This window comes from Panonychus citri, unplaced genomic scaffold (genome assembly GCF_014898815.1).
Source record: "Panonychus citri isolate SS breed McGregor unplaced genomic scaffold, ASM1489881v1 Contig00139, whole genome shotgun sequence".
NCBI classification, from domain to species: Eukaryota; Metazoa; Arthropoda; class Arachnida; order Trombidiformes; family Tetranychidae; genus Panonychus; species Panonychus citri.
Genome location: NW_026515544.1, coordinates 2,934,093 through 2,958,821, shown reverse-complemented (window position 1 = coordinate 2,958,821; position 24,729 = coordinate 2,934,093). Strand labels below are relative to the sequence as shown.

At 30.4% G+C, this 24,729-nt stretch overlaps 2 protein-coding genes across 2 annotated transcripts; both read left to right on the top strand.

The window, feature by feature from the left end:
• The first annotated feature begins 278 nt into the window (after positions 1 to 278).
• LOC128394020 (uncharacterized) lies at positions 279 to 2,944 on the top strand. The gene is made up of 2 exons (XM_053354255.1): positions 279 to 707; positions 1,631 to 2,944. The coding sequence occupies exons 1-2, from the start codon at positions 537 to 539 to the stop codon at positions 2,942 to 2,944; spliced, it is 1,485 nt and encodes a 494-aa protein (XP_053210230.1). The 5' UTR covers positions 279 to 536.
• A 19,149-nt stretch (positions 2,945 to 22,093) lies between these two features.
• On the top strand, positions 22,094 to 24,551 carry LOC128393912 (uncharacterized). The gene is made up of 2 exons (XM_053354142.1): positions 22,094 to 22,734; positions 22,863 to 24,551. The coding sequence occupies exon 2, from the start codon at positions 23,246 to 23,248 to the stop codon at positions 23,969 to 23,971; it is 726 nt and encodes a 241-aa protein (XP_053210117.1). The 5' UTR covers positions 22,094 to 22,734; positions 22,863 to 23,245; the 3' UTR covers positions 23,972 to 24,551.
• Positions 24,552 to 24,729: the final 178 nt, after the last annotated feature.

Here is a 24,729-nt window from a genome sequence, read left to right as displayed (position 1 = left end):
TTAGACACGAAAAAGGAAGGCCCATTCACCGTCATCACCAAGATAGGAGAGACAACCTATCGGATTAAAAACGACTCGAACACTCTAGAATTCCAAGCCCATGCCTCTCAACTGTCAAAATTCAACCCTAGAGAACCGACCAGATCACGTTCTCTATCACCATCTCATCTTGGTCGAAATTTTACTATGATGATGATCTTATTCTTGTTAAGTCTTGTAGCTGGTACTGAGTATGGTGCCGATGTAGTTTGGAGAGTCACTAAGCAAAAGATAATATAAATTATACAATAATTGTACAGAATCCTTGCTTACAAGTAAAACCACCAGTTCACGTGGAAATAAGAACCACAAATTATCCATGTGAAATAAGACATGTTCCTGGACTAGTAAACAAATTCACTTGTCTTGAACGTGTCAGACAAGCGGCATCGCATTGTGAAAAGCAATTGAAGCCGTATTGTGATCGTATACCCTACAATAAAGAAGATGTATTCGAATTAGCACGGAAACACTGTGAAAATTATGTTGACCTACACATGACACGTTCCATTTTTGGATCTAATGCAGTCCACGTGAAACTGAGAAACCGAGAAACTCGAGTAGAAATGGAAAAAGGAAATAAAATACCAGAGAGTTTGATCAAATTTTTCCAAGTCGAATTACCTTGTGGAGATAATTGTCCGTTAAACACAATGGAAAATTGTCAGGTCAGCTTTAAACAGGTTAATAGAACCTTTCTCCTTGAGCTTCTATTCCGAGTGGATATCTATGCAAACCATCTATTAATCCATAAAGCCGATCCATTCACACTGGTTGAAGAGAAGAATGGAACCGAAATCTGTGTCAAAAATTATGTTGGTCCAAAGTTCATCCTAACCAATGAAACATCACAACCCCCAGAAATATGTGAGGTTGATCAAGAAGACTTCGAGTCCAAGAAACTGAACTTCAATACCGGCTAATTCTGTCGTAAGGTCCCTGAGACGGGACTATGGAAACTTTCTGATTGCATGGAAATTTCACCAAATAACTATAAAATAAGAAAACCACAAACTAAAGTGGTAAATGAAGATTTTTATGTTTATTGTCGCGGTCACAATCTCACGATATTGAATATAACAAGACCATGTCCGAACCAGGTTCTAAAAATTTCAAGATCAATGTTTTTTCGAATTGGTGACACTTACTACACCCCCACAAAATTAACTCTAATCGATGAAAAGGATGTTACCTCTTGGTCAACCTCAATCAACTGGCAATTATCTCCTTATGATTATGAACATATTAATTTGTAACCAGAAAAATTAGAAATGCTAGAAGAAGCAGTTAGAAAAGTTCAACAACAAAGTAACGAACCTTGGTTCATTTCCTTGAAGAGAGAACTTTTCAACCTTTTCCTCGGATTAATCGCCTTTTCAATTCTCATCATGTTGTTTCTCAAGATCATCAAGATGATCCTCAGTCAAAATCCAACTGTTTACTCAATGTCAACTGAACCTGTTACTCTGAAAAATGATGAAGGAAAAGCCAAGAAAGAAAAACAAAATTCTGAAACAGATTATGTTCCACTCAACCAATTATTCTAACCAAAATTTTATATTTTATTCTTTATTTCTCCCTCTCCTATTAGATGCCTGGTGATAGTCTCCCATTTAAATTCATATTAAATTTACTCATTTTAACCCGATATCTAAGTAAAGTTTTCAACTCTTATGGTGTTCCAATCTCACCCAGCGATAGAAATAACCAACGGTTCAGATTCCAATGCACCCAATTAGACCATCGAGTATATGCCAAGGTTACCATCTCCGCTGCTACTGATGATAATTTAAAAAGAGGATATTTACAGTTGATGAAACTCTTAAACAATTGTCCAGTGAAGGGCAGGGTAAGAGAAAATCACTGTAGCATTTGCTTCCGCTTCAGTCATTCGGAAAAGGATTGTACTTTCTGCGCCGCTTGTCTGGAAGGTGATCATCTAATTGCTGCCTGTCCCTGGTTGCAGAAAGAAAAGCCTGAGCAACCCAGAGTTAACCTTATAATCTCGAACTCAAAACGACACGATTATCGACAAAAAGATAGAGTCGATCATCCTATCTTCTGGAAAAACATTGGCAATATAGATTTCAAGGTTCTGGATAAATTAACTCCCATTGGTCCAGAAAATAACATGAAAAGAACCTTAGCCATCTACACCGAAGGTCTCTCTTCGGATGGAAAAGCTCACCTGGTAGTTCTTGCCGCTTGGTTCACTAGCGCTTCGGTCATCTACAGCGACTTCGTTAAACATACCGACATCAATTACCTTACCATCTCCAGTGTCCAAGCTCAACAAATCAAAAATGGTAATCCAGTGGAAGAAATCAAAAAGAACATCCTACTTGCGTGTGCAGATAAAAGAGTCTTGATATTTGACTCTCATGATAAGGAGCTTCAAAAAATTGGAATCACATCGGCTGATTTAAAGGAATGGAAGATTGAGGTGGTAAATGTCCAACACCTGTTTGGAGGTTCGGCGCTACACAAATTGGTTCGGTTCTACTTTCCATCTTCACAAGAACTAAAAAGAGATAGTGATAATCCAATGAATGGTCACAATCCTGCTCTTGATGCCTGTTTTACTATAAAGTTATACCGAAAGTATTTGAGCTTCGTAAAAGAAAATGAACACATTCCAGCTCCTGATGAAGTCTCATCCTTCGTGAAGAACTTTAAACATTGGGAAGAGGACAATAAATTCATCCAAATTCTGAATAAACCATGTTCTTCATCATGGTCTTCTCAAGATCAACAAGGACCATCCCCTTCTTCTACAATAGGCTTTACACGAAGTACCAGTCAAGTTAAAACAACATCGAGATCCATTGATCAAGTTGGTTCAAGAAAGAGAAAAAGGAAATCCAATAAAGGATTCAAATTACCTTCCAGTGATAGCACCGACTGAAGGTGATTGGAATGCTCCACTACCATTCGCAGGGTCTGCTCGTAAATAAGCTGACGGAAATGTAATGATGAAACTTAACATCAACCAGAATAATGATTAGATAATTTGATTTTATAAAAAACAAAACACTCGACCTTATCGATAACCATGTTACCGATATAAAGGTAGAAAAATTATCGTTTATAATGTAATTAGTTAGTTGATTTTACTCGTAGAGTAAAGATCAGACCCAAGTTTAAATTGAAATTAAAGTGAATATTGGAATAAATTATTAATTCAGTTAGTAGTTTTTAAAGAAAAACGGTTAATCCAAGGAACCAAGTGAAGTTTATTCAACACATTGTATTAATTCGTCAGTCCCACTTCCCTCTTCCCTTAGTCAACATTAAAGTTTGATTATATTTAATTGTGAATATTTGATATTAGTTATCTGTTTGTGTAATATTTAGTTAAATGTTTAGGTAAATTAATGAAACTTCGTTTCATAAGAAATTAATTTGAAGCAGTTAGTCAGTTTATTATCGATGAAATTCGAAGGTGTCCATGATCAGAGTACCATGATCACCTTCGGTATTCATTGTAATACATTCTATTATTTCCATCAGTCCCACTTCCCTCTCCATTTTAGCAACATCAAAGTTTAAGTTAAAAGTATTACATAGTTAATTGTGAATAATAATAATATAACAATAATATAATATAATATAATAATACATTTCATTCAATCCGTGAGGAAAAACGAGAATTATTGTTTAATTGGTGAAAACTCAAGATAAAATCGCCGTTTTCGCCTAAAACTGGCCGCAAGTAAAATCGAAAAGTCAGATCTTTCTGAAATTGGCTCATCTGCTTTTCTGTTGAAATTTTTTACTCTATCTGAATTAGAAATTGGTGAGGTCAATTCATTACCGGATGACCTAATATATTTATTTTCATCGTCACCTTCATCTTCATCCTCATCTTTATTTAGATGTTGGTAACCTAATGATGTAAAAAAACTAAATTAGAAGCCTAATGGCCGTTGATTAAATGGTTGATTCAAACTGAAATTGAAAATCAAGTAACAAAGAAATTGTACTAATGTTGATAATACAATCTAATTAATTGTCAACTCAACGAATGTAAATTGTTATACAAAATCATTAATCACAAAGGTAAACAATGTAAAGGCGCTAATTGAATTTACTTGCGAGTAATTAGCTGATTGTTATAATCGTGTGACATTGAACATTAATTCAGTATCAAAAATAACAATTGTGATTAACAATCATATGATTAAATATTGAGGTTAAGAATTCCCTCCTCAATCCTTTGGTTCAATTGAGAATATGTTGATTTTTTTATCATGTTTGACCGATGCTCATTTATAATGGACATCCAACTGTTAGATGGACAATTGTTTTCTTGTTTGTTCTTCCCTAAGTTCTATTTTCTTCTTCTTCCATCAACCATCACCCTACTCTAACCCCCACTCTCACTAATTATCATTATTCCGCCTCCTTCTTTGATATCCTTACCTCTTGCCATTGTTTTACAATTCAGTTGATGATAATTAAGGGAATCGAATCAATGTTTGTGACAATGTTCAATAATCAATCATAGTTAATTGCTATCGGAACATTTATCGATCCCAAGTCTCTTTTTCTTCAGATAAATAATCATCGTCATACTGTTGGTATAACTCACAAACGAAAAAGAGATGATACAATAATGCTAATAATAATGAATATCTCGAACTTTTTGGAATGTCAGGAGAGGGAATTTTTTCACTTTTTCCATTTTATGATTATGTTGATCATCACTTATCATCTTCGTTGGTGATGATTATGAGAATTTTGAAATTTTCGTTGGAAATAAATTAGTGGATATTATTTGTTGAAATTCCTAAAAGAATCAGGGATAAATTAAGAGAAAGTGACATTAAGAAGATGTTCTTAGTGATGATGACTAGGATCATCATAGAGATGAAGATTCATGAAGATTTAACAGCTTTGAGAAGAAAATAAAAAGAAATTTTTTCTTCTTTCATCATCACTGAAAGTTCATTAAGAGATAATAAATGAAAGTTTCTCTTTCTTTCGAAGATAATGAAAGAAAATATGATGATACTCATGATGATGATAATAATAATGATGATTTGGATGATAATGAGATGAAAAAAACTTATCATTGAAAAAAGTTTTACCTCAATGACAACAACTCTAATGAGACTATATCTCTTCATGATAACCAAATGCATCTCAACTCATCTAAACAAGTTCAATATCTTAATATGATTTACATGAACCATTTACGAATCATTTACAAATCAAATTAAATGATTTCGCTCGAAATTCAAATGTAACAATTAGAACCATTTTCTTAATAATAATTGTACCATCATAAAAGTTTATCCTATTAATACAAATGATATTCGACTAAATATTATAATATAACTGGTTAATTAATGGCTGCTAATAGTTGTAATGATGTGACTAAATTCAATAGTGAGAATCATTATCATGGCGGTAGAAAAGGATACAGTTTTCTCGTCATTTTATCTCCATCATAATGTAATAACAGCTCATTATTTGTAACCACAATTGTCATTTAGTTGGGGCTTAAATGTCTCACTGAAAGGTTCAAAATCGATGAAGAAAAAAGTTGATTTAAAGTTTAAGGAGTAAATCGATTTGTAAGTTTTTCCCCTTTCTCTCTGTCAATAGTTTTTGTTGTCTCATCAATGATATAATGTTAGAACATTTTTTAATACAGAAATTTAGACATTCTCTTAAGATTATCTCATGGAATTACTGATTGGTTAGATAAAGGTTATCATAGGAAGAGAAATTTTCAAATTCTCTGTCAAAATGATGATAAATTTCAAAGCGAATCCAGTTCAAATCAAGTTGAATGTCAGTGACAAAGAGTATGATAAGAAAATCTTATCAGATTACAGAACTCTATCTATTTTCCTTTATTTCTCTTTTATCTTCTTTTTCATGATAAAATCTTTTACTTTTTAATTGCTTTTCTCTTCATGAACCTTTGATTAATTTCCAATGAAATTAAATTTCAACACTAAACAATAGTAATGAAACTGAATCAAAGGTGAGTAAGTTTTTCAATCAAGAGAAACACCAATGAATATTTTATCTGTTAAAATGATTGAAACCCTGAGATTTTTCATTCGATACTGAGATTTAGTGTATGCAAAGAATGAACATTTAATTAATTTAAATCTATTTGACATTTAAATTCCATATATTAATAAATAAACAAAAAAAGCTGGAAAAAAGTTCTGATTTTTCAGAGACAAAATTTCATATTCCATTATAATCTATCAACTTTCCATGTTTCTAATGATATTGTAATATATGAATACTAACAAACGCCCAATCTCTTGAATATATTCATCTAGAAAACTGAATATCGAAAAAAGGATTTTGAAAAGAAATTCCATCAGCATTTGGAATGTTCATATTGTCCATATCATGATGAAATAGACAGACTGAGAATTCATATATTTAGAATTATCTTCACTTTAATTTACTCTGAAATCTATATCACCAATCTAAACATCGACGAGATGAACAAATCTATTTGATTAATGCAAACAAGTTTATCATTATCAATCATCATGATTCAGTGTGAGTTTCTGATGACAAAATGTTGAAAAATGTGAATTTTCAAACTCATAAATCTCATGATAATGCAAAACCATGAACTTTGTAAAACTTTTCAAATATTCAGCTTGATTTAACTGAATTATGTTAACAGATATAAATTCATATATATTACACTAGAAATGAACATTCAGTTCAGGTGAAAAACATTTTCATGTGGCATTTTCAGAGGTTTAAGATGAAAAAAATGAGAATTTAAATTCATTTTCGTGAGAATATGATTTTCATCTGTAGATTGTGACTTCAATGTGTTAATGAGAGCAAAAAGTATAAAGAATAAAAAAGTTTTCTATCATCATAATGAATTCAAGAATTTGAGATTGAACTCTAATCTCTATTATTTAAGATTTAATGAGAAGTTAGTTGATTAGATTGAGGTGAAAAAAAGAGTTAACAAAAGTTAATCTCCGTGAATGATTAGAGGTAAAAAAAATGAATATCATGAAATAAGTGAGTAAATAAGATGAGTTTAATATGAGAGATAATAAATGAAGCAACATGAAAATGATGTTCCCATGAAATGTTATTACTTTATCATGTAACCAAGTTGTAAGGAAATTCATTCCCATCATCTCACTCAACTCTTTTACCTTCATAAAAAACCAAGTCCACAGATTTACCGTTACCTTTTTCGTATCTTTTATCATGTAACCAATTTTGTGAGCTGAAATTTTTTCTTTACTCGCAATCTAAATTAAGCTCAAACAAGGGAAGTTGTGGTGTTGGTGGTGGTGGAGAAAATATAAAATCAAACTGTTCTAATGCGAAAATACTAAACAGTAAATTTGGTGCGTGACCCAAGGTAACTCAAGCAACTAAATTGACTGTAAGAAAAACTTTGAATGAACCAAAAGAATCTTAGAAAAGGGAAAAAAACCTCCGAAATCTCAACTTTGCCTGCAATCTCAACCCCCAATTCTAAGCTTAAAGAAATAGCAAAGTCTATGAAACATTATCAACACAAAACCAGGAAAAGAATAAAAAAAAAAGGTAATTGAGAAACAAAAATATACTGTACCATGTAAAAGGCCATTAAGTCCAATGAAGAAAAAAGATGAATCCGAACAGAACTTTTTTTCTCTCAACCATTATCATCCTCATCACTCTTATCATCTTCATCTCTTGTTATTTTATCTCTCTCTCTCTCTCTCTCTCTCTCTCTCTCTCTCTCAGATTACTTACCATGCAGTTTTATGTCATTATAAATGTCATTTTTATTCCTCTTTATCTGAGTTTTATTTTTCTTCTCTTGATTCTTATTCTTATTCTGAATACATTAAGATGAATTTTCAGTAACTGGACTTTCCCCTTTTACTATACTTTCACTTTTATATGTATGAAACTCTTATGAAGATGATAATCATTAAAATGACATTGGCTTATCTTCATGGGGACATAAAAGTATATAATATATTTGTAACTTTGAAATTATTCTGACTCTTTGATGGTGATTTTTGGAAGAAAAAATTTACCAACTCAACACCAATTTCCGTTTCATCATTGTGATTTTACTTACTTATCTCTTTCACTATCATCCTCATCATTATCTTTGTCACCATCATCATCATTATCACTATCATCAACTTAAGATGAAGATAAGGATGATACGTCAAGGATTCATTTTGTTTATCCTCCATCTTAATGATCATTTGATTTGAGACAAACTTCCATACAGTACACATAATATTACATGATTACAAAACCCTTTCAACATAAATAATTATCTGATTATCATGAGACTCATCTTTATCTTCACTATCATAATCATCTTGATCACCATCATCATCATAATGAAAATGTTGTTTTTTGCACTTCCTTACAATAACATCATTCATTTTTGTTAACCTTGTCATCATCACATTTTTTATGTTGTAGTTGCTCATCCTACTCTCATTCACCTTATCATCATCATCATCATCCTCTTCTTCATTATATGAAACCGGACAGTTGATGAATTATATCAAACCGACTATTACATGATAATGATAATCAGGATGAAACTCATCATATTGATAAATGTTTATGAATACGCCCTGACGATAACTTAATTTTTACCAGCATTCAGCTTATCCTACTAATCAGATGCATTATTATCATGACCATTATCGTGAAATGATCATGTTTGATATTATTATAAATTGATTTTATTTCTTGATTATCATTCGCATTTACTGTATGATTTGTATTCAGTTAGACATTTAACTTGATGATACGATAAATGTTATTACAATGAAGCTCAAGATAAAAATGTAGGCTCATCATTTTCCCCTGAAAATGACATAACAATTGAGAATCAGAAATAAGAAATTCAATTTTCTCTTCATCTTCTTATCATGGAAATGATTTCGATGATAACATTTATCAGATGAATTCTGTCTAAACATCATGATGAAGATGCTCAGCGTTTGCATGAACCTTGATGGAGTAGAAAAAAAAAGTTCTAAAAGAAGAGAGAAAAAATAGAAAGAGAATAACGAAAACTTTGTATATTTCGAATTCTGAAATTGATAGAACTTTTTTTCTTCCTTCTTCTCTCATTCGACAACTACTTTTTTTTGTTCATTTGTTTGTCGACTTTCTGATTTTCTCCATGTATGCGATTTATCATGAAATCAAACATTCATGGTGATAAATACCATGTAATGAATCAATAGTCAATCAATTGAAATTTTTCATGTCATTTCTCATACTGATTCCCTTGGTGATCATGATCATCAATGAATTATATCCAGGAATTGCTTGTTACTGTCCACTCACTCCAATTGTTCAATAAAAACTGACCAACTGATCAATAGTTATTAGATAAATAGTTTGGGATGGTAATAATATGTATCAATGTTTATTTCAATGTTTCCAAGTTCTAACCAATCATTGAATTATCATCATCATGATGGTACAAAATAATATCACCATGAGAGATTACAATCATTCCCTCCCTCTGTAGAATTGTCAACTGACACCCGAAGACAATGGATGAGACATGAATCATTTACTTCTATTATCATCGTCAGAATAATTTTCATCCATAAAATAAGAATCAGATTCCAATTCCAATTCCTCAACATGATTGTTATCCTGATTCAGGAACAAGTAAAACCACCCGAAGGAATTTTGTTTTTTTTCTTAGAATTTCCTTCTGATTAAAGATCGGTCAAGAAAGTTGTATTGAATTCCAAAAAGATTCTCTGAGATTATCTCTCATAGTTCAGGGGATCGTGACACTGATCCTCATGATCATCAACTGATGTTAATGGTAACAATTTATCGTGGGAGTTGTTATGCCAACAGGAATCAAAAGTTAGAATCTAATGTTCAGGTGAATGTCAATCCAAGGCATTTTCTTGAGTTTTTGTGGTTCGAAATTGTTGTTCAAATTAGAAATTGTAGACAAAAAAGAAAACAAGTATATTCCAATTCTGTGAATTGAAGTTCTATCCTGAATTCTGAGAATGTATTGTCTTTTGTTTACAAGCATTAATTCAACAGATGATGATCGTAATGATTACGGTGATATCTTATTGGAGCTAACGATCAATGAACTTTTATAACACTTTTTCTCTTTATCATGAAATCGAAACAAAATATCATCTCTGGTAGAATCCTCATGAGCATGAGGGTAAAGATAATAATCTAATAAAAATCATATTTGTTTGACTTTTACTCTCAATACCAAATCAATAATCACAGCTCATGATGAACTGAGTGTCTTTTTCATGAACATTTCATTCAAGGTTTAGCATTATTCAGTTTATAATCGTAGTGATCACGAATCATTATTGATTTCAATAAAAGTCATTCGCACGTATTGTTATTCAAATATTGGGACAACCAATCAGTTGACATAAACATTGAACCATAAGAATCAATATTATCTTTGGTAAATTTTTTTCTAAGAAAGAAAAATCAAAAAAAAGGCAAAGAAAAAAGTTCTAATCGATAATTCATCGAATAGTATTTTGCTCTGTTCTATGAAAAAAAATGTTCTGATACATTGGATAAGAGTTTTAATGATGAGGGGATAAATACTAATAATTCATGTAAAAGGGTTAGAGATAGATATTCATGAGAATAAAGATAAAATTCTGACAATTTCTGAATTCTATGATTTCTATTATCATGAATTTTCATTGGGATTCTTGCCATTCTTATATTTTCTCGAAATGTATATCCATTCATGAACATTGTCTAATGCTATGATTTAATTTAATAAAATATGAGAATCATGAATTATCAGGAATCTTCACCATGAATACATGATGAAAAATATTCAGCAGGGTAAATGATTCAGAATGCAAACATAAGAGGAAAAAAATGTGAAATTCTGACAAAAAGTTTTTCTTTCGCAGCAGTAGTATCATTAACATGGATTATCAAAAATGTGAATTCACAAAAAGGTTTCATGATGATCATGAATAAAGAGGCATTAAGATGAGAGGTTAAGATATTATTTGTCATCATTATCTTGTCACCACTGAATGAGACAATTAACAATTCCAAGAGTTAATTAGTTCTGAATAGCCCCGAATGAATGTTGTATTGATTAGTTGATTCTTTGAGATTAATTTCATCTTAAATCAGTCAAGTAATAGTTATTGACCATTGTTATCAAAACTCTTGCACAATTTAATGGGGAACCTTTTATTAAGATGATCAGGTTAATTAATTTACAAATTGCGTCCCAAATAATTCAACAGAAATTGATTACAAAGTTAATCATCACCCGATAGTTTTGGTTATCATCAAGATTATAATTATAATCAATATCCTAATACCAATGGGATCATGATGATGATCAACATTAACCTAAAAATCCCAGGAATCAATAACAATGTTATATAAAATGATGATGATAAAACTAATGAACATGAAGGATAAATATTCAATTTGTAATTAAATTAAGTGGCAATAGAATAGCAAACAATTTAATTAATTAATTTCCAGTTGATTTAGTGTACAAAACAATCCCTTCTGATTTGAAGAGAGAAAAGTTTTTTAGTTCAACTGAATTTCCTAGTTTTTCCTGAATTCATGACGATCATCATCATCATCTAATCATCAACTTTGATTTTCAAGTAATTAATTAGCATGTTTCATATTAATCAACTGATGATGATGATGATTAACAAGACAGAAAGGATTTCAAAGTGATGATGTTTTTTTACAAATGGATTTCGACATCAACAGGGTTTCCATTCATCATGATGATGGATTCGGATTCAGTTTTCATGGTAAAAAACTTTTCACCATGTTTTTTTTGTTTTTCTCACATATTCATGTTAATATATACTCATGGATAACATCATGAATCAGAAACTTGAAATTCTCTGAAAATTTTTGGAACATTTTTTATCCTATTAAACATATTGTACCAATGCTTTCAGGTTTATCATCCATAGCATGGTATAGCACCATCATCTTGATCACCATGAAGATGATTAGACAATGAGATTTTTTCCCTCGTCTGATTTGTTTGTTTTACTAATTTAATCTGATTCATTGAATCTTATCTAAGAGAAAAAGGAAAAATTCTCGAATCAGAATTCAGAACTTTTTTTCGCATCATATATAGTCCTGGTTCATTTACTCTTGAAGATACATTTCCCTTCATCACATAAGATAAAAAGTTCTTAAGAGGAAAGAGAAAAGTTCAGATTTATCTCAGCTTTCATTCGTTTACCATTGTTAATCCCTTTTTTCATCATCATCAGCATCATGAACTTATCATGACAATTTAGATGAACATTATTCAATCAGAAGACGTTGTTTACCTTCATGATTAGAATCATTTCTTTCCCCATGATAACAAAGATTGATCATCACGAATAAAGAAACCAGAATAATCTGAAATAATCATCACCTTTCTAGAATCAGGATATTTACCTGAGATTTTTGTTCTCGATAACTTTTTATTGTATCAATTTAATATCATCAGACAAGTGGATAGGCTTAAGTGTCTAACTACATAATTAATCAAACAGAATCACCATAGAAAAACGTGAAACAGAATCGTCTGAGAATCGGGAATCAATCAAGTTTAATTTTCCATGGACAAAGATTAGATTCTATTAGCTGATGATTAAGATTGAATTTTCCATGGAAATGGTGAAAGTAAAAGGGTCGATTCACATTTAGTTTGTTAACAGAACTTTTTTCTTTTCTAATTCACTGAGGAATTCTTTCAATTCTATCATGATCATGATCTTACACCTTTCTTCATGATTAAAGCTCATTTCTAACCAGAAAATTGACCATGATAGTTTCAGAATTCATTGTTAGAGATGAACCTTTTCTATCTGTTTGCTACTATTATAATGATAGAAAATCTGATTTTCCTGAGAAAGAAAAAAATTATTCTCATCATGAAGACAATGACCAATAATAGATAAGCTATTGTACCTCGAGGCTTCTCAAGGTGATTCTGAACAAAGAAATGAGAGAAAAAAAGTTCAGAACAAAGGATAAGGTGTAAAAATCGAATGATAATTTTATCTTAAGAACTTTAGGTTTTTCTTGCTACTTATTCTCTCTTTCAATCTCAACTCTCGGTGATGAATTTTCTGATAGAACTTTTTTTTCCGCTTCGAAAAATATCTTATAACCTTTTTTCTTCCAATCAAAGAACTGAACAGGTTGTAACTGACCAGAACTTTTACCCTTCTCGAGATTTCATGATCAGGTTCATGATGAAAAGCTCTAGTATATTGATGATAACCAGATTCAATCGAAAGGTAACTTTTAATCATTTTCGAGTTTTCAATTTTTCTTTTCTGCAAGTTCGAACACTTTTTTCATTCTTATGATCAATTGGAACTTATAATTCATGATCAGAGGATTTTCATGGTGATGATAATTCGAGGATTGCATGAACATTGATAACTGGTTAGTTTTCTATCATCAATCTAAGTGCATGTCCTTTTTGACCTTCTCCTCAATTATTAACTATTAACTGACCATTATCATTGAAACCATTTTATAAATTTCAGTTTACTTTTCAGCTAAAAGTTTAGAATTGAAAATCGACCTTTCATCAATCAGAAACAGATTCAATTTGTCAGCCGATGATTAAATAATAACAGGCAACAATCAACTAATTGACTGTGAAGAGAATTGGTAAAAATTGAATCAATAAATTATCGTTAGTGAAAAAAGAAAAGAAAGAAAAGTTCTGGTTGGAACTCGATAAATTTGAGTAACTATTATTTTCTATTAGATTCTTTTCCCTCCCAGTAAACCATTACCTCTTTAAATCAAAGATAATAATGACTAATTAACATTCAATAATCATCAACACTGGTTAGAGATATTCACTAATTAATAACAATTAACCAGGGAAAAAAAAGGTTAAACAACAGAAGAAGAAGTGAAAAGTAGATGAATCAAAAGTAATTAAGAAAATGACATTTCCAACAATTAAATGGTAACACACTAATTATCATCATTCTCAAGTCTATTACGATAACTTTTACAGATTGGAAAAATTTAATGATGATTAGTGACAATTAACTGATTTTACTAATTGCTTCTTATAGTTACTATTACATAGAGACACATATGAAAAGGAAAAGCGAATTTGATAAAAGGTAAAATATTGAATCCATAATATTAAGATGACTCTAATTCTGGTAACCATGACAACGAGTGCTAGGGATAACTATTCTGCACCATTATCATCATTATGAATAATAAATGTTAACAATAAATTTCACTTAGCATCATGTTAGGTAATCATGATGATTATATTAATAAATATATACACAAGTATATCGGTAACATAAACCAAGCGGAAACCATTCTGAGGTTCATGATAATATTATCATGAAAATAGTTATGAATTTTATTGTCGGTGTGTTTGTTTGTCAGAGATAAAGGTTTATAATCATTTAGTTTCATTCATTTGCTGAGGGAAAAAAATCCATCTCTTTATTTGTCTTTACCATGATAATGATGATCACCATCATATTCAGTATTCAGTGTTCATCAAAATTCATTTTGATTCTTATTTTTAATACTTTACACTGAGAAATCATCATTATCATCATGAACTAACTGAAAAAGCACAGAAATAGAGAGAGAGAGGAAAAGTTCATCCTGTAATCAAGTCACGATGTTGTGACATCAGATAAACATTATCCTTCAGGGAAAATGAAGAGATGAGGGTGGGGCAGATGATGATGATGTTTTTCTTAATTAATTTTCCACAAAAGTGATTCTATTCCAGTGATGAGGATGCTAAAAAAAACGACTTATAATAACACTATAAGGATGTTAATCTTGACTCCCTTTCTTTTTGCTGGTTTATCCTCATTTTCACTCTTTGGTCAACTTTTGGTCTTTTCTTATTTTCTTACTTATCATGTTCATTTCTACCAGGGGATTATCATCATCATTGTAAATCAGGTAACAGACAATTCACTTGAATGAATCATCAGACTCAATAGATGAACAATCATCCCCCTGGTTTTAATTTCATATGTTAAACCTTTGTCTTCATCTTTTCCCATGATCATGTACATAAAATAAACTTTGAATATCACCATGAGTAAAAGCTAACAACGGATTTATCATCATGTACCTTTGGGGCAACTTTCATGAGCATCTTAATGAAGATGAATTTTTCCCATCCTCATCCTCATCATTTCCCTTTCCTTTTTTTCTGATCTTTATACTTCATCTTAATAATAAGAGAAACTTTTTCTCTCTCCTAATGTTCATCAATGAATTTAAATACAACTGAAAAAGTTTTTATATTCTCCCGCCGTAACCGTAACCCTACTAATCACAATCAGAATAATAATTTGATAATCAATAATCATAATCAACCCTAAAGCTAAAATAATCACGATTTAGACACAAAGTTAATTGTTCACATCAAAAGGACAATCCTATCAGCAGAAAAGCAAAGAAGATGATTAACTTTCATTAATCTCCTAGACTCTGATTGACTTTTTCATCAACTGATGATCAATTTTTAATTATCACAATCATGATTAACTCAATGATCAATTTTGCCTTTTCCATCAATTATTTAATCCTGTTAGATTTATTAACTAAACTGTTAATCTTTGTGCAAAAAATTGAAATCGGATTAACAGTTAATCCGATTTAATAACAAAAACAACAACAGCAATGATAACAAACAATAATCAATAATATTGTCAACAAAATCAATAACAATTAAAAAAAAATGTTACGAAATAATAAATTAATTGTTCCAACAGTTTTAAGTAATTAATTGATCGTAATCCTTGATGATATTGTTAATATTATATTTCATTGATGATTTAAAAGTTAATCATTATTAATGAGAGCACAATTTATGATTTAATTAGCAACACTGATTATTGATTATATATTAATAATGCAACTGTGACCTTTAGGTTGACAATTAATTCAATTGTTAATTGTGATTAATTGATTATACAATCATGATAATAAATAATAACTGTAATTGTGATAAGTTTCATAGCAGTTTTAAATTGGTTACAATAAATTGACTAAATTATCTTGAAAAGCTTAAGTTTTAGGTCAAGAAATTGAATAATTAATAATCAAATTAACTTAATGATTATTAACAAAGACCAAACAATTATCATTGTTAATCACAAACTAAAAGTTTGTTTTTCGTTTGAATGTAAATCAAATTAAATTGTTCTCGGTTTGATTGTTATAATACTTATAACAATTTACTCGGAAAAAAATGGCATTTGATTAACTTGATTTACTTTTTGGGTTATGAATATTTAATCATCGAAAATGAAATGAATAGTAATTAATGTTTGATAATATAATTAGAGTTGATTGTTAGATTGAAGAAGAGAGAGAAAAAAAAATAACTTTCTCCTCATGGAGAATCAGATTAATCCAATTACATGCAAGTGAACAGATTTAATTGTTGGAGATATTGAAATATATGATATTATCCCACTCGGTGGGGTGGGTGATGATTAAGTTTCTCATGATGATAGGAGATAAAGATTCATTCAGAACTTTTCATCTTTTTTTTCAAATTAATAGAAAAGAAGAAAATAGCAAAGTAGAATTTGATATTCGAAAAGTTCTTGAAGTAATATTGTTTCACTTTATTAACCTTCACTTTTACTTTAGTAGTTTAATTAGCACTTTATTCATTTTATTCATTTGAACTCGAAGAGAAGGGGAAATTCATCCCAACTGACTGATACATTTTGTTTTTCTTTCTATTATAAGTAATTATAATTCATCTTCATCTTCATCTTCATCTTCATCTTCATCTTCATCTTCATCTTCATCTTCATCTTTATTTTTAGCTCGTCTCTGGTTAAGAGACGAGTTGTTACCATGCAAGATATTTGCCAACATCTCCCCGGTCTTATGGTGACCATTCCACTGGTCAAGTCCAACTCGCGAGGGTTTCCAATGCATAAATGGTAGCTTGTTTTTAATGAAGAAATTGTGGTCAACGTTTTTCCATATTAGATCTGTTCCATGTTTTTGATAAACGGTGAGAAGAAATAATTGTATCATAAGCATCATGATGATGTAAATCGTTTGCTGATTCATTAGTCGATTTTGAGGCTGTTTTTCCCTCACTTCTGGTCGTTCTTCTCGCTTCTTGTCCGATCTGATTTGAGGTTTAAGAAAATTAGATTCATTGACCAGCTTTTGTGTTTTATTTTCAGATTCTTTTTGTCGATCAGGTGGTTGTTCGATTGAAGGTTGAGCATTTGTGTTGATTGAGTAGACGAGAAAATTGTCATGTTTTATATTTTCAGTATCAGATGGATCATCATTGTGGATTAAATTTTCATCTGATGAGTCATCAATCATGATCGCAAAACTAAATATAGTATTATTTTCAGCGAAATTTCCATTATCGTCCGTATCACTAGGATCAGAAGTTTGGATTACCATTTTTACCTCTTTTGATTTTCTATTTGGGGTGGGTGATTGTTTTGATTGATGAATCGATTTACTTTTGTCATTATTATCATTCTTTGTCTCCGGGGTTCTGCTTCTTCCACTCCGTGGGAGCGAATGTTTAGTCTGAGTTGATGGGTCGACCATGTAATGGTCATCATCGTAATAATCTCTTTCATATGGTTGATCATTTGTGTGTCGAGTATAATGGCGATCGTCATGAGCGGACAATGTGTAGGGTTGATATGCTGTTGCTGGATAACTGGAGGAAATAGTATCAAGCCTTAATGAAGATCGTAGTTTACGGCGACAATTCGATTCGGTATGGCCTGCTCTTTTGCAATAGGTACAAGCTTGATTAGTAGATAAGTTCTCAAATTTTGCTGATAATCGTGCAATAGACTTTTGAAGGTTCACTACCATGTCGTTCATGCTAGGATTAAAATTTTCCTTTTGCATAACGAATGGATTGTTGCATGAGAGCATAGCTCTTTCAGCTAATCTTGCTGATTCTAATAGTTGTTGTAGAGATTGTGGGTTTTGCAAGGCGATTCCATATTTGATTTGTGGAAGTAACTTTTCCTTAATGATGCTCAGTATAATCATCTCCGGTATATTTTCATCTATTCGTTGACATAGTTCATAAATTTCATAAATAAATGACGACGCTGATTGACCTGGTTGTTGAGTAGCGTTATGAAGTTGTTGAGATAATTGAGAACGAAAATCAGATGGACATAAATCTCGTATAATTGATTCTTTTAAACTATTGTAGTTTTTTGGTCGTTCATCTTCAGGAGTAAATTTACCATTGATAAAGTTGAAACACCTCCGTGCTGTACCTCTCAATAAGGTTGGAACGATTATGAACATTTGATCTGAAGTCCATCCATTGTTCCTTGCAGTTATCTCCAATTCATCGAACCATTTGATAACATCATCATTATTTTCTCCAGTAAAGTATGGGATATGAATAGGGTAATTCATACTAGTAAATTGATCGGATTGTTTCGATGATAACATTTAGGGTTATAGTTATATTTACTTTATAGTCATTGGATGAAAACCAAAATTTATCTATCTAATTTTAACTTGCCACAGTAACGAACCGATTAGATTAAAATTTCCCATCGGAGGTTACTTGCAGTAGTTTGAATAAAATGACTCGCATTGCCAATTGGCAGTAAATTGGTTTTCAAGATGTTTACGCAAATAATGGATATAACGAATGTTCTAAATTTATCGGTAACCAATTATGGTTATACTGATAAAGTTAGGAGTTTCTTCACAGAAATGAAAATGGGAAGAGAGATGAGATATACACAAGAAAGAAAGAAAAAGAGAAAATAAGAGAGAGAGAAAATAAGAGAGAGAGAAAATAAGAGAGAGAGAAAATAAGAGAGAGAGAAAATAAGAGAGAGAGAAAATAAGAGAGAGAGAAAATAAGAGAGAGAGAAAATAAGAGAGAGAGAAAATAGAGAGAGAAAAGAGAGAGAAAATAAGAGAGAGAGAAGATAAGAGAGAGAGAAAATAAGAGAGAGAGAAAATAAGAGAGAGAGAAAATAAGAGAGAGAGAAGATAAGAGAGAGAGAAAATAAGAGAGAGAGAAAATAAGAGAGAGAGAAATTTAGGAGAGCATTTGTTTATATTTGTTTATATTTGACTTTGTTGAGTTAAAAATCTTGTATAATTTTTTTATATTATCTGAAGTTTGTGAGTGTATTTGGGAGTTCCTTTTGCTATTGTCTCTCAATCGATAATGGTTAAAGGCAATATGATGGAGAATTTGATAATTACTTCGAAAATAAAACATTAATTGATAAACATTAGGTGAAGAAATTCATATTTGTATTCATTGTATAACTTTACGAATATAATTTGTATTGATTATTGTTATTTAGTTTGATCAAGGTGAATTATTGTTAATTATTTGGATAATTATAATAAGAGATTATTAGTATTGCAGAGATAATATCAAATTGCTTGGTTTGAATTCTTTAATTTAAGATGTCAGTGAATTTTATCTTCAAAAAGAGAAAAGAGATTTTGATATTTTTTTTAAGCAAATTAATTATAAACAATTCACTGGATAAGATGTGATCTAATCAATTGCACATTTCACACTTGAACTTAATATGTATCAGGTAATAATTGATGCGAGTTTGTCACTTATGGAAATCATTTTACTTATCCTTTTTTCAGATTGTCGAACTGATTCAGAATTATGTTCATTTTGAGTTCATTTAGATGATTATTAGCTCGAATTTGATATAACTTTTATAACTTTTAAAGATTTATTGTATTGAGTATATGGTTATTGATGAGATGATTAAGCTTCGATGTAATATTAGAAAACTAACATCAAAATGTAACCAATTTCGAAATTTAAGTTAACTAGAAAAAAGTATAACAATTTTCACAATTTCAATTGATAAGGGAGAAGATAAACTTTTCACAAATTCAAGTAAATTTCACCGTATCCGGCTCGACGGACCATTTGAAGTAATATTGTTTCACTTTATTAACCTTCACTTTTACTTTAGTAGTTTAATTAGCACTTTATTCATTTTATTCATTTGAACTCGAAGAGAAGGGGAAATTCATCCCAACTGACTGATACATTTTGTTTTTCTTTCTATTATAAGTAATTATAATCTTCATCTTCATCTTCATCTTCATCTTCATCTTCATCTTCATCTTCATCTTCATCTTCATCTTTATTTTTAGCTCGTCTCTGGTTAAGAGACGAGTTGTTACCATGCAAGATATTTGCCAACAGTTCTGATAAAATTTGTTCTGATTGAATTCTGAAGATAATGATTCTTATGAGTTAGATGAAAATTATATCCATTACTCATAATGATATCATGTTAGGGGATCCTGTGAATCTGAGATTGAGATAATGAAGGAATGAGAGAAAAAAAATTGGAACTTTTTCCTCCCCAACCATAAATTTCAAGCATTTACCATGAAAATTATAACCAATTGATAATGACGATGATTACAACAATCGTAGTGGTGATTATGATGATGATGATTGAATTTGAGGGAATCAAAGTCATGGGATATTATCATCAATGTCTGAATAGTAAATTGGAATCAAGAGTAAATATTGGAAAGAACTTCTCTCTCTCTCTCTCTCCATCTCTCTCATTTTTCCACCTTTTACATTCAATTCTACCGTGAACCAGAATTTCAACCAGAACTTTGGCCAATATTGAATGTTCACTTGATTATTATTATATTCGTATGAAGATTATGATCATGACAATTGTTCACTTTATGTTATTCATCATCAAGATTGAACTTTTCCTCCTCGTTACAAATAATAGATATCAAATTGATCCATTGGCACAAAAAAAGGATAACAAACGAATGAGGAAAAAAAAGTTCAACACATTTTTTCAAAAACTTTCACTTCTGATCCATTATTATTATTACAATGGAATCAGAATCTTCATGATTATGATCATCATCATCTTCATCCTCATCATCTTTGCAAAAGTAAAGTGTTAAACCATAAATCCTGCGATGATAATACTACACATAGACTAAGTTAAAAGGTCTTTGAGTAAATTTGGAAGATTTTTCTATTCTATTTTTTTTTCTTCTCACAATTTTCTCATGAATTACCATTCAGAATTTTTCACCGTCATGGTGAAGATGTTAAAGATGATGATGATCATCTGAATGGTTCTGGTTAATAATGATGATCATGATGATGGTATTGATAAGTTTGGCCGATAGGAAGTTGAAAATTTTTGGAAAATTTCAAAATCATTATCTGAATCAATCTTGATTCAAATACTCAGATATTCAAGTATCATGAAGTTTATATTATTTGACTTAGTTAACATGATGATGAGATCATCATCATCATCAAATATACTCAATCCTTTCTGGTCAATGTTTAAATCACTTGAAAGTGGACAATTTGTTTTATCCAACTAACTTTACTGGTCATTTGTAATCAAATCATTGATTTCTGTTGATCATGATAATAATCATGAATCAAGTTTTCTTTTTCCGGTTAACACAGAAAGCTACTTGGACATTAACAGTGACCGGAAGTTTGTGATAAATTTGAAAGGATCAAATTAAATGGATGAGGTTGATGCTCCTTAATGATGATAGTTGAAGTAACAATTTAACTTACATTTGCATTTGTTATTATTAAACTTTCAACGTGACAAATTAACTTGAGATATTATTGAATTTACATTATCAATGCGACTGATTAACTGAATTAATTTAATGATTGACAATCAATATTGATTCACTATTGATAGATAAACTTAAATCAATTGTTTATATAAATATAGTCAATTCAATTGTAGACAATTTGATTAATCAATGAATCAAAAAAGGTAACAACTTTTTTTTCTGGTTCCTTTAACTGTCATCATATTAATCAATCTAATTGTTGTTCTGATGGTGGTTAACAATTTATCCAATGATTAATTGTGAGCATTTCCCCCCTCCTGAAAATTTTCATTAAATGATAATTTATTTAATTTGCTTCACTTTCACCATAATAAACTGTAAATAAATTATTCACATTAAAGTGATTAATGATTAATTTAATTGCTTGGACTTATTTTCCTGGTTACATTGTTTCGTTGTGACAATAATAATAACGATGATAATTTTTCCAGATACCAACATATCCAACTATCTAATCAATATTCACTTTGATTGTTATAGTTAATTAAATTAATGAGAAATTAAATTTGATTACAATTAACAGAAATCTATTGAAGTTACAATTGTAGAGAAACAAATTGTTACAAATACTTTTATTTCATTCACTTTAATTACCATAATAATCATCTAATACTTTTCTCTTGATTAGCTTTGTTTTCATCTTTAAGATTTCATTAATTCCCTTTATGATTATTATCTTAATTATCTAACCATTATCTTGATTACTTTTCTATTACAATTGAATTAACTTTGATTCATTTTCAACTCGAAAGTTAATCAGTTAACCTGCGCCATCTATTGGATAAACAAGTAACTAATGATGGATGAATTTTTTTATTCACAATTAATTTAAGACAATTAACGATTAAATGATTTAATTAAAAGTTGAGAAAAGAAGAGAAAATTATCTCAGTTAATTTGGAAAGTTAATTGTTTACTTTAAATGAGAATTGATTTAGTGAAAGAAAGTGAGAGATAAATAAAGTTCAGTTGAATGTGATTACCAAATGATCTCGTGTTAATCAGGTTAGTTGATTGTAACGATCAATGATTTAATTAGCTTGTAATTACTTTCGATTACAAATATATATGGTAATTCTATTATTCGATGATTAATTATAATTGTAATTCTTTTCTCTTCTTTTTTTATCCAGGAAATTGTCTTCTATTATTATGGTTCACCACAAGAGGAAATTGATACAAAGAGAAATGGATTGGTAACAATTACTGATGGATCACAATTGGTGACAATTTGACAGTTATAATCCACTCCGAATATTAATTAGTTTATTATCCGTTCAATTACACGTGTTAGACCTTAATTGAGGTTCTAATGATGCTAATATCATGGGAGAAAAGTTAATGTTGGTGTTTTTCAGTTCAGGACAAAAGGTTGAACAAAATTTTTTTTTTCCTAAATTGTCATTTTTATGATAATCAGAGTGTTATCTTTACCCTGACACTTGGGTGACAATTCATTTGAAATGATTACTTATGGTGAACATGATGATTATATTCAGTTAAAGAAAACTTTTCCATGTTAATCAATATGTATTACTACAAGTTAACTTTTATTGTTCCTTTGGTTTTATGTTTAATTCATTCATTGTCTTCATCTTTTAATGACACTTTAAGTCAACAATCAGATAGACAAACATCTTCATCTTCATCTCCAGAGGATTCTGATTCTTTACAAGCCAGAACTAAGCCTTACCTTAAGCAGTCCATTTTCAATAAAGGATTTAGTTTGTTCACCGGTGGGATGGGAGGTGGTGGTGGTTGTTGTCCATGTTCAGAGTGTTGTCTTTGTGGACCACCGCTTATTCCTGGTGGCGGTGGTATTCCAGGCGGTGGTGGACCAGATTATCCTGACCCTGGAATACTTGAGGATCCCAATGGGCCAGTATTGTTCAATCGATTCGGTTCAACGGCGACTTTGTCTTCGTCCGCTTCAAGGCGGGTTGTCCGTCGACGTTATGTCCGTCCAAATGGACTTGTTGTTGTGGAAATTGAGGAACAACCCGCTGGCGGGTTTAGAGGCAGTGGTCTTTTTGGTACTGGACTGTTTTCTCGGTTCATTCCATCAGCTCTGGAAAATGGTGGAAACTTTTCCCGCCGCCGACAAATAGTTAAACCTTCAAACAATCCCAATGGTGGTTTACAGCAATCAGTTAATCCGGAATCTCATGAAAGTAAAGATCGTTACACTTTAACTAATAACAATCAAAGACGAACAAGAAACAGAGTTAATAATCAAGGTTAATTGTTTCAATCATCAAATTGTTAATCACCATTCAGTACAAGTATCAACAGTTGACATTGATGCAAAAATCAATCAGTTAGTTTTTCAATCCTTCAACAATTAAAATCCATCCGATAATTAATTGGTTCAACAGCACGAAAAAAAATTCAAACAAAACTAAATCATTTAATTGTCAGCAATTAACCTGTTCAAATAATAGTAATTACATTGATGGTAAATCAATTTAATTACTACAAAGTTAATCATTTAGTTTGATCAATCGCTCTGATAATATTTAATCAACAAGTACAAAAAAAACAAAACGTAATGATTAAAAGTAATAAAACCTCAACATAAACAAATCAACTGATTCAATTCATTATCTTTCTATAGTTTTTGATTTAATTGTTAACAATTAACAAGAAAAAAAATTTCTAAAAGATCGCTCGTTTACTTTTTCTCATCAAGATGTCGCTGTATATAAAACACTTAATTAGAAGTTCTAATTAAAGGAAATCAATTGATTAGTAATTCAGTGATTAAAATTCATTGTTATTGGAAATTTAATCTTAATTGTTATCTGAATAAGCTCGTTGAACTTTGAGCTTAATTAGTTAAGTGTAATGATTCCGTTTATGAGTAAATACACTTGAAATATGAAAGGATTAAGTTTGATTAACTTTGATTATCTTGAACTAAATTAACTTGTTAACACATGAGATGAACAATTTAAATTAACCATTTAAAAGGATTCCATAAATTGTTTCTCGGGTTATAAT

Excerpts from the sequence above, each read along its gene's own strand:
- LOC128394020 (XM_053354255.1), top strand. The coding sequence starts at position 537 with ATGACACGTTCCATTTTTGGATCTAATGCAGTCCACGTGAAACTGAGA. Across the intron at positions 708-1,630 it reads ACACAATGGAAAATTGTCAG|ATGCCTGGTGATAGTCTCCC; the intron begins GTCAGCTTTAAA and ends CTCTCCTATTAG.
- LOC128393912 (XM_053354142.1), top strand. The coding sequence starts at position 23,246 with ATGTTAATCAATATGTATTACTACAAGTTAACTTTTATTGTTCCTTTG.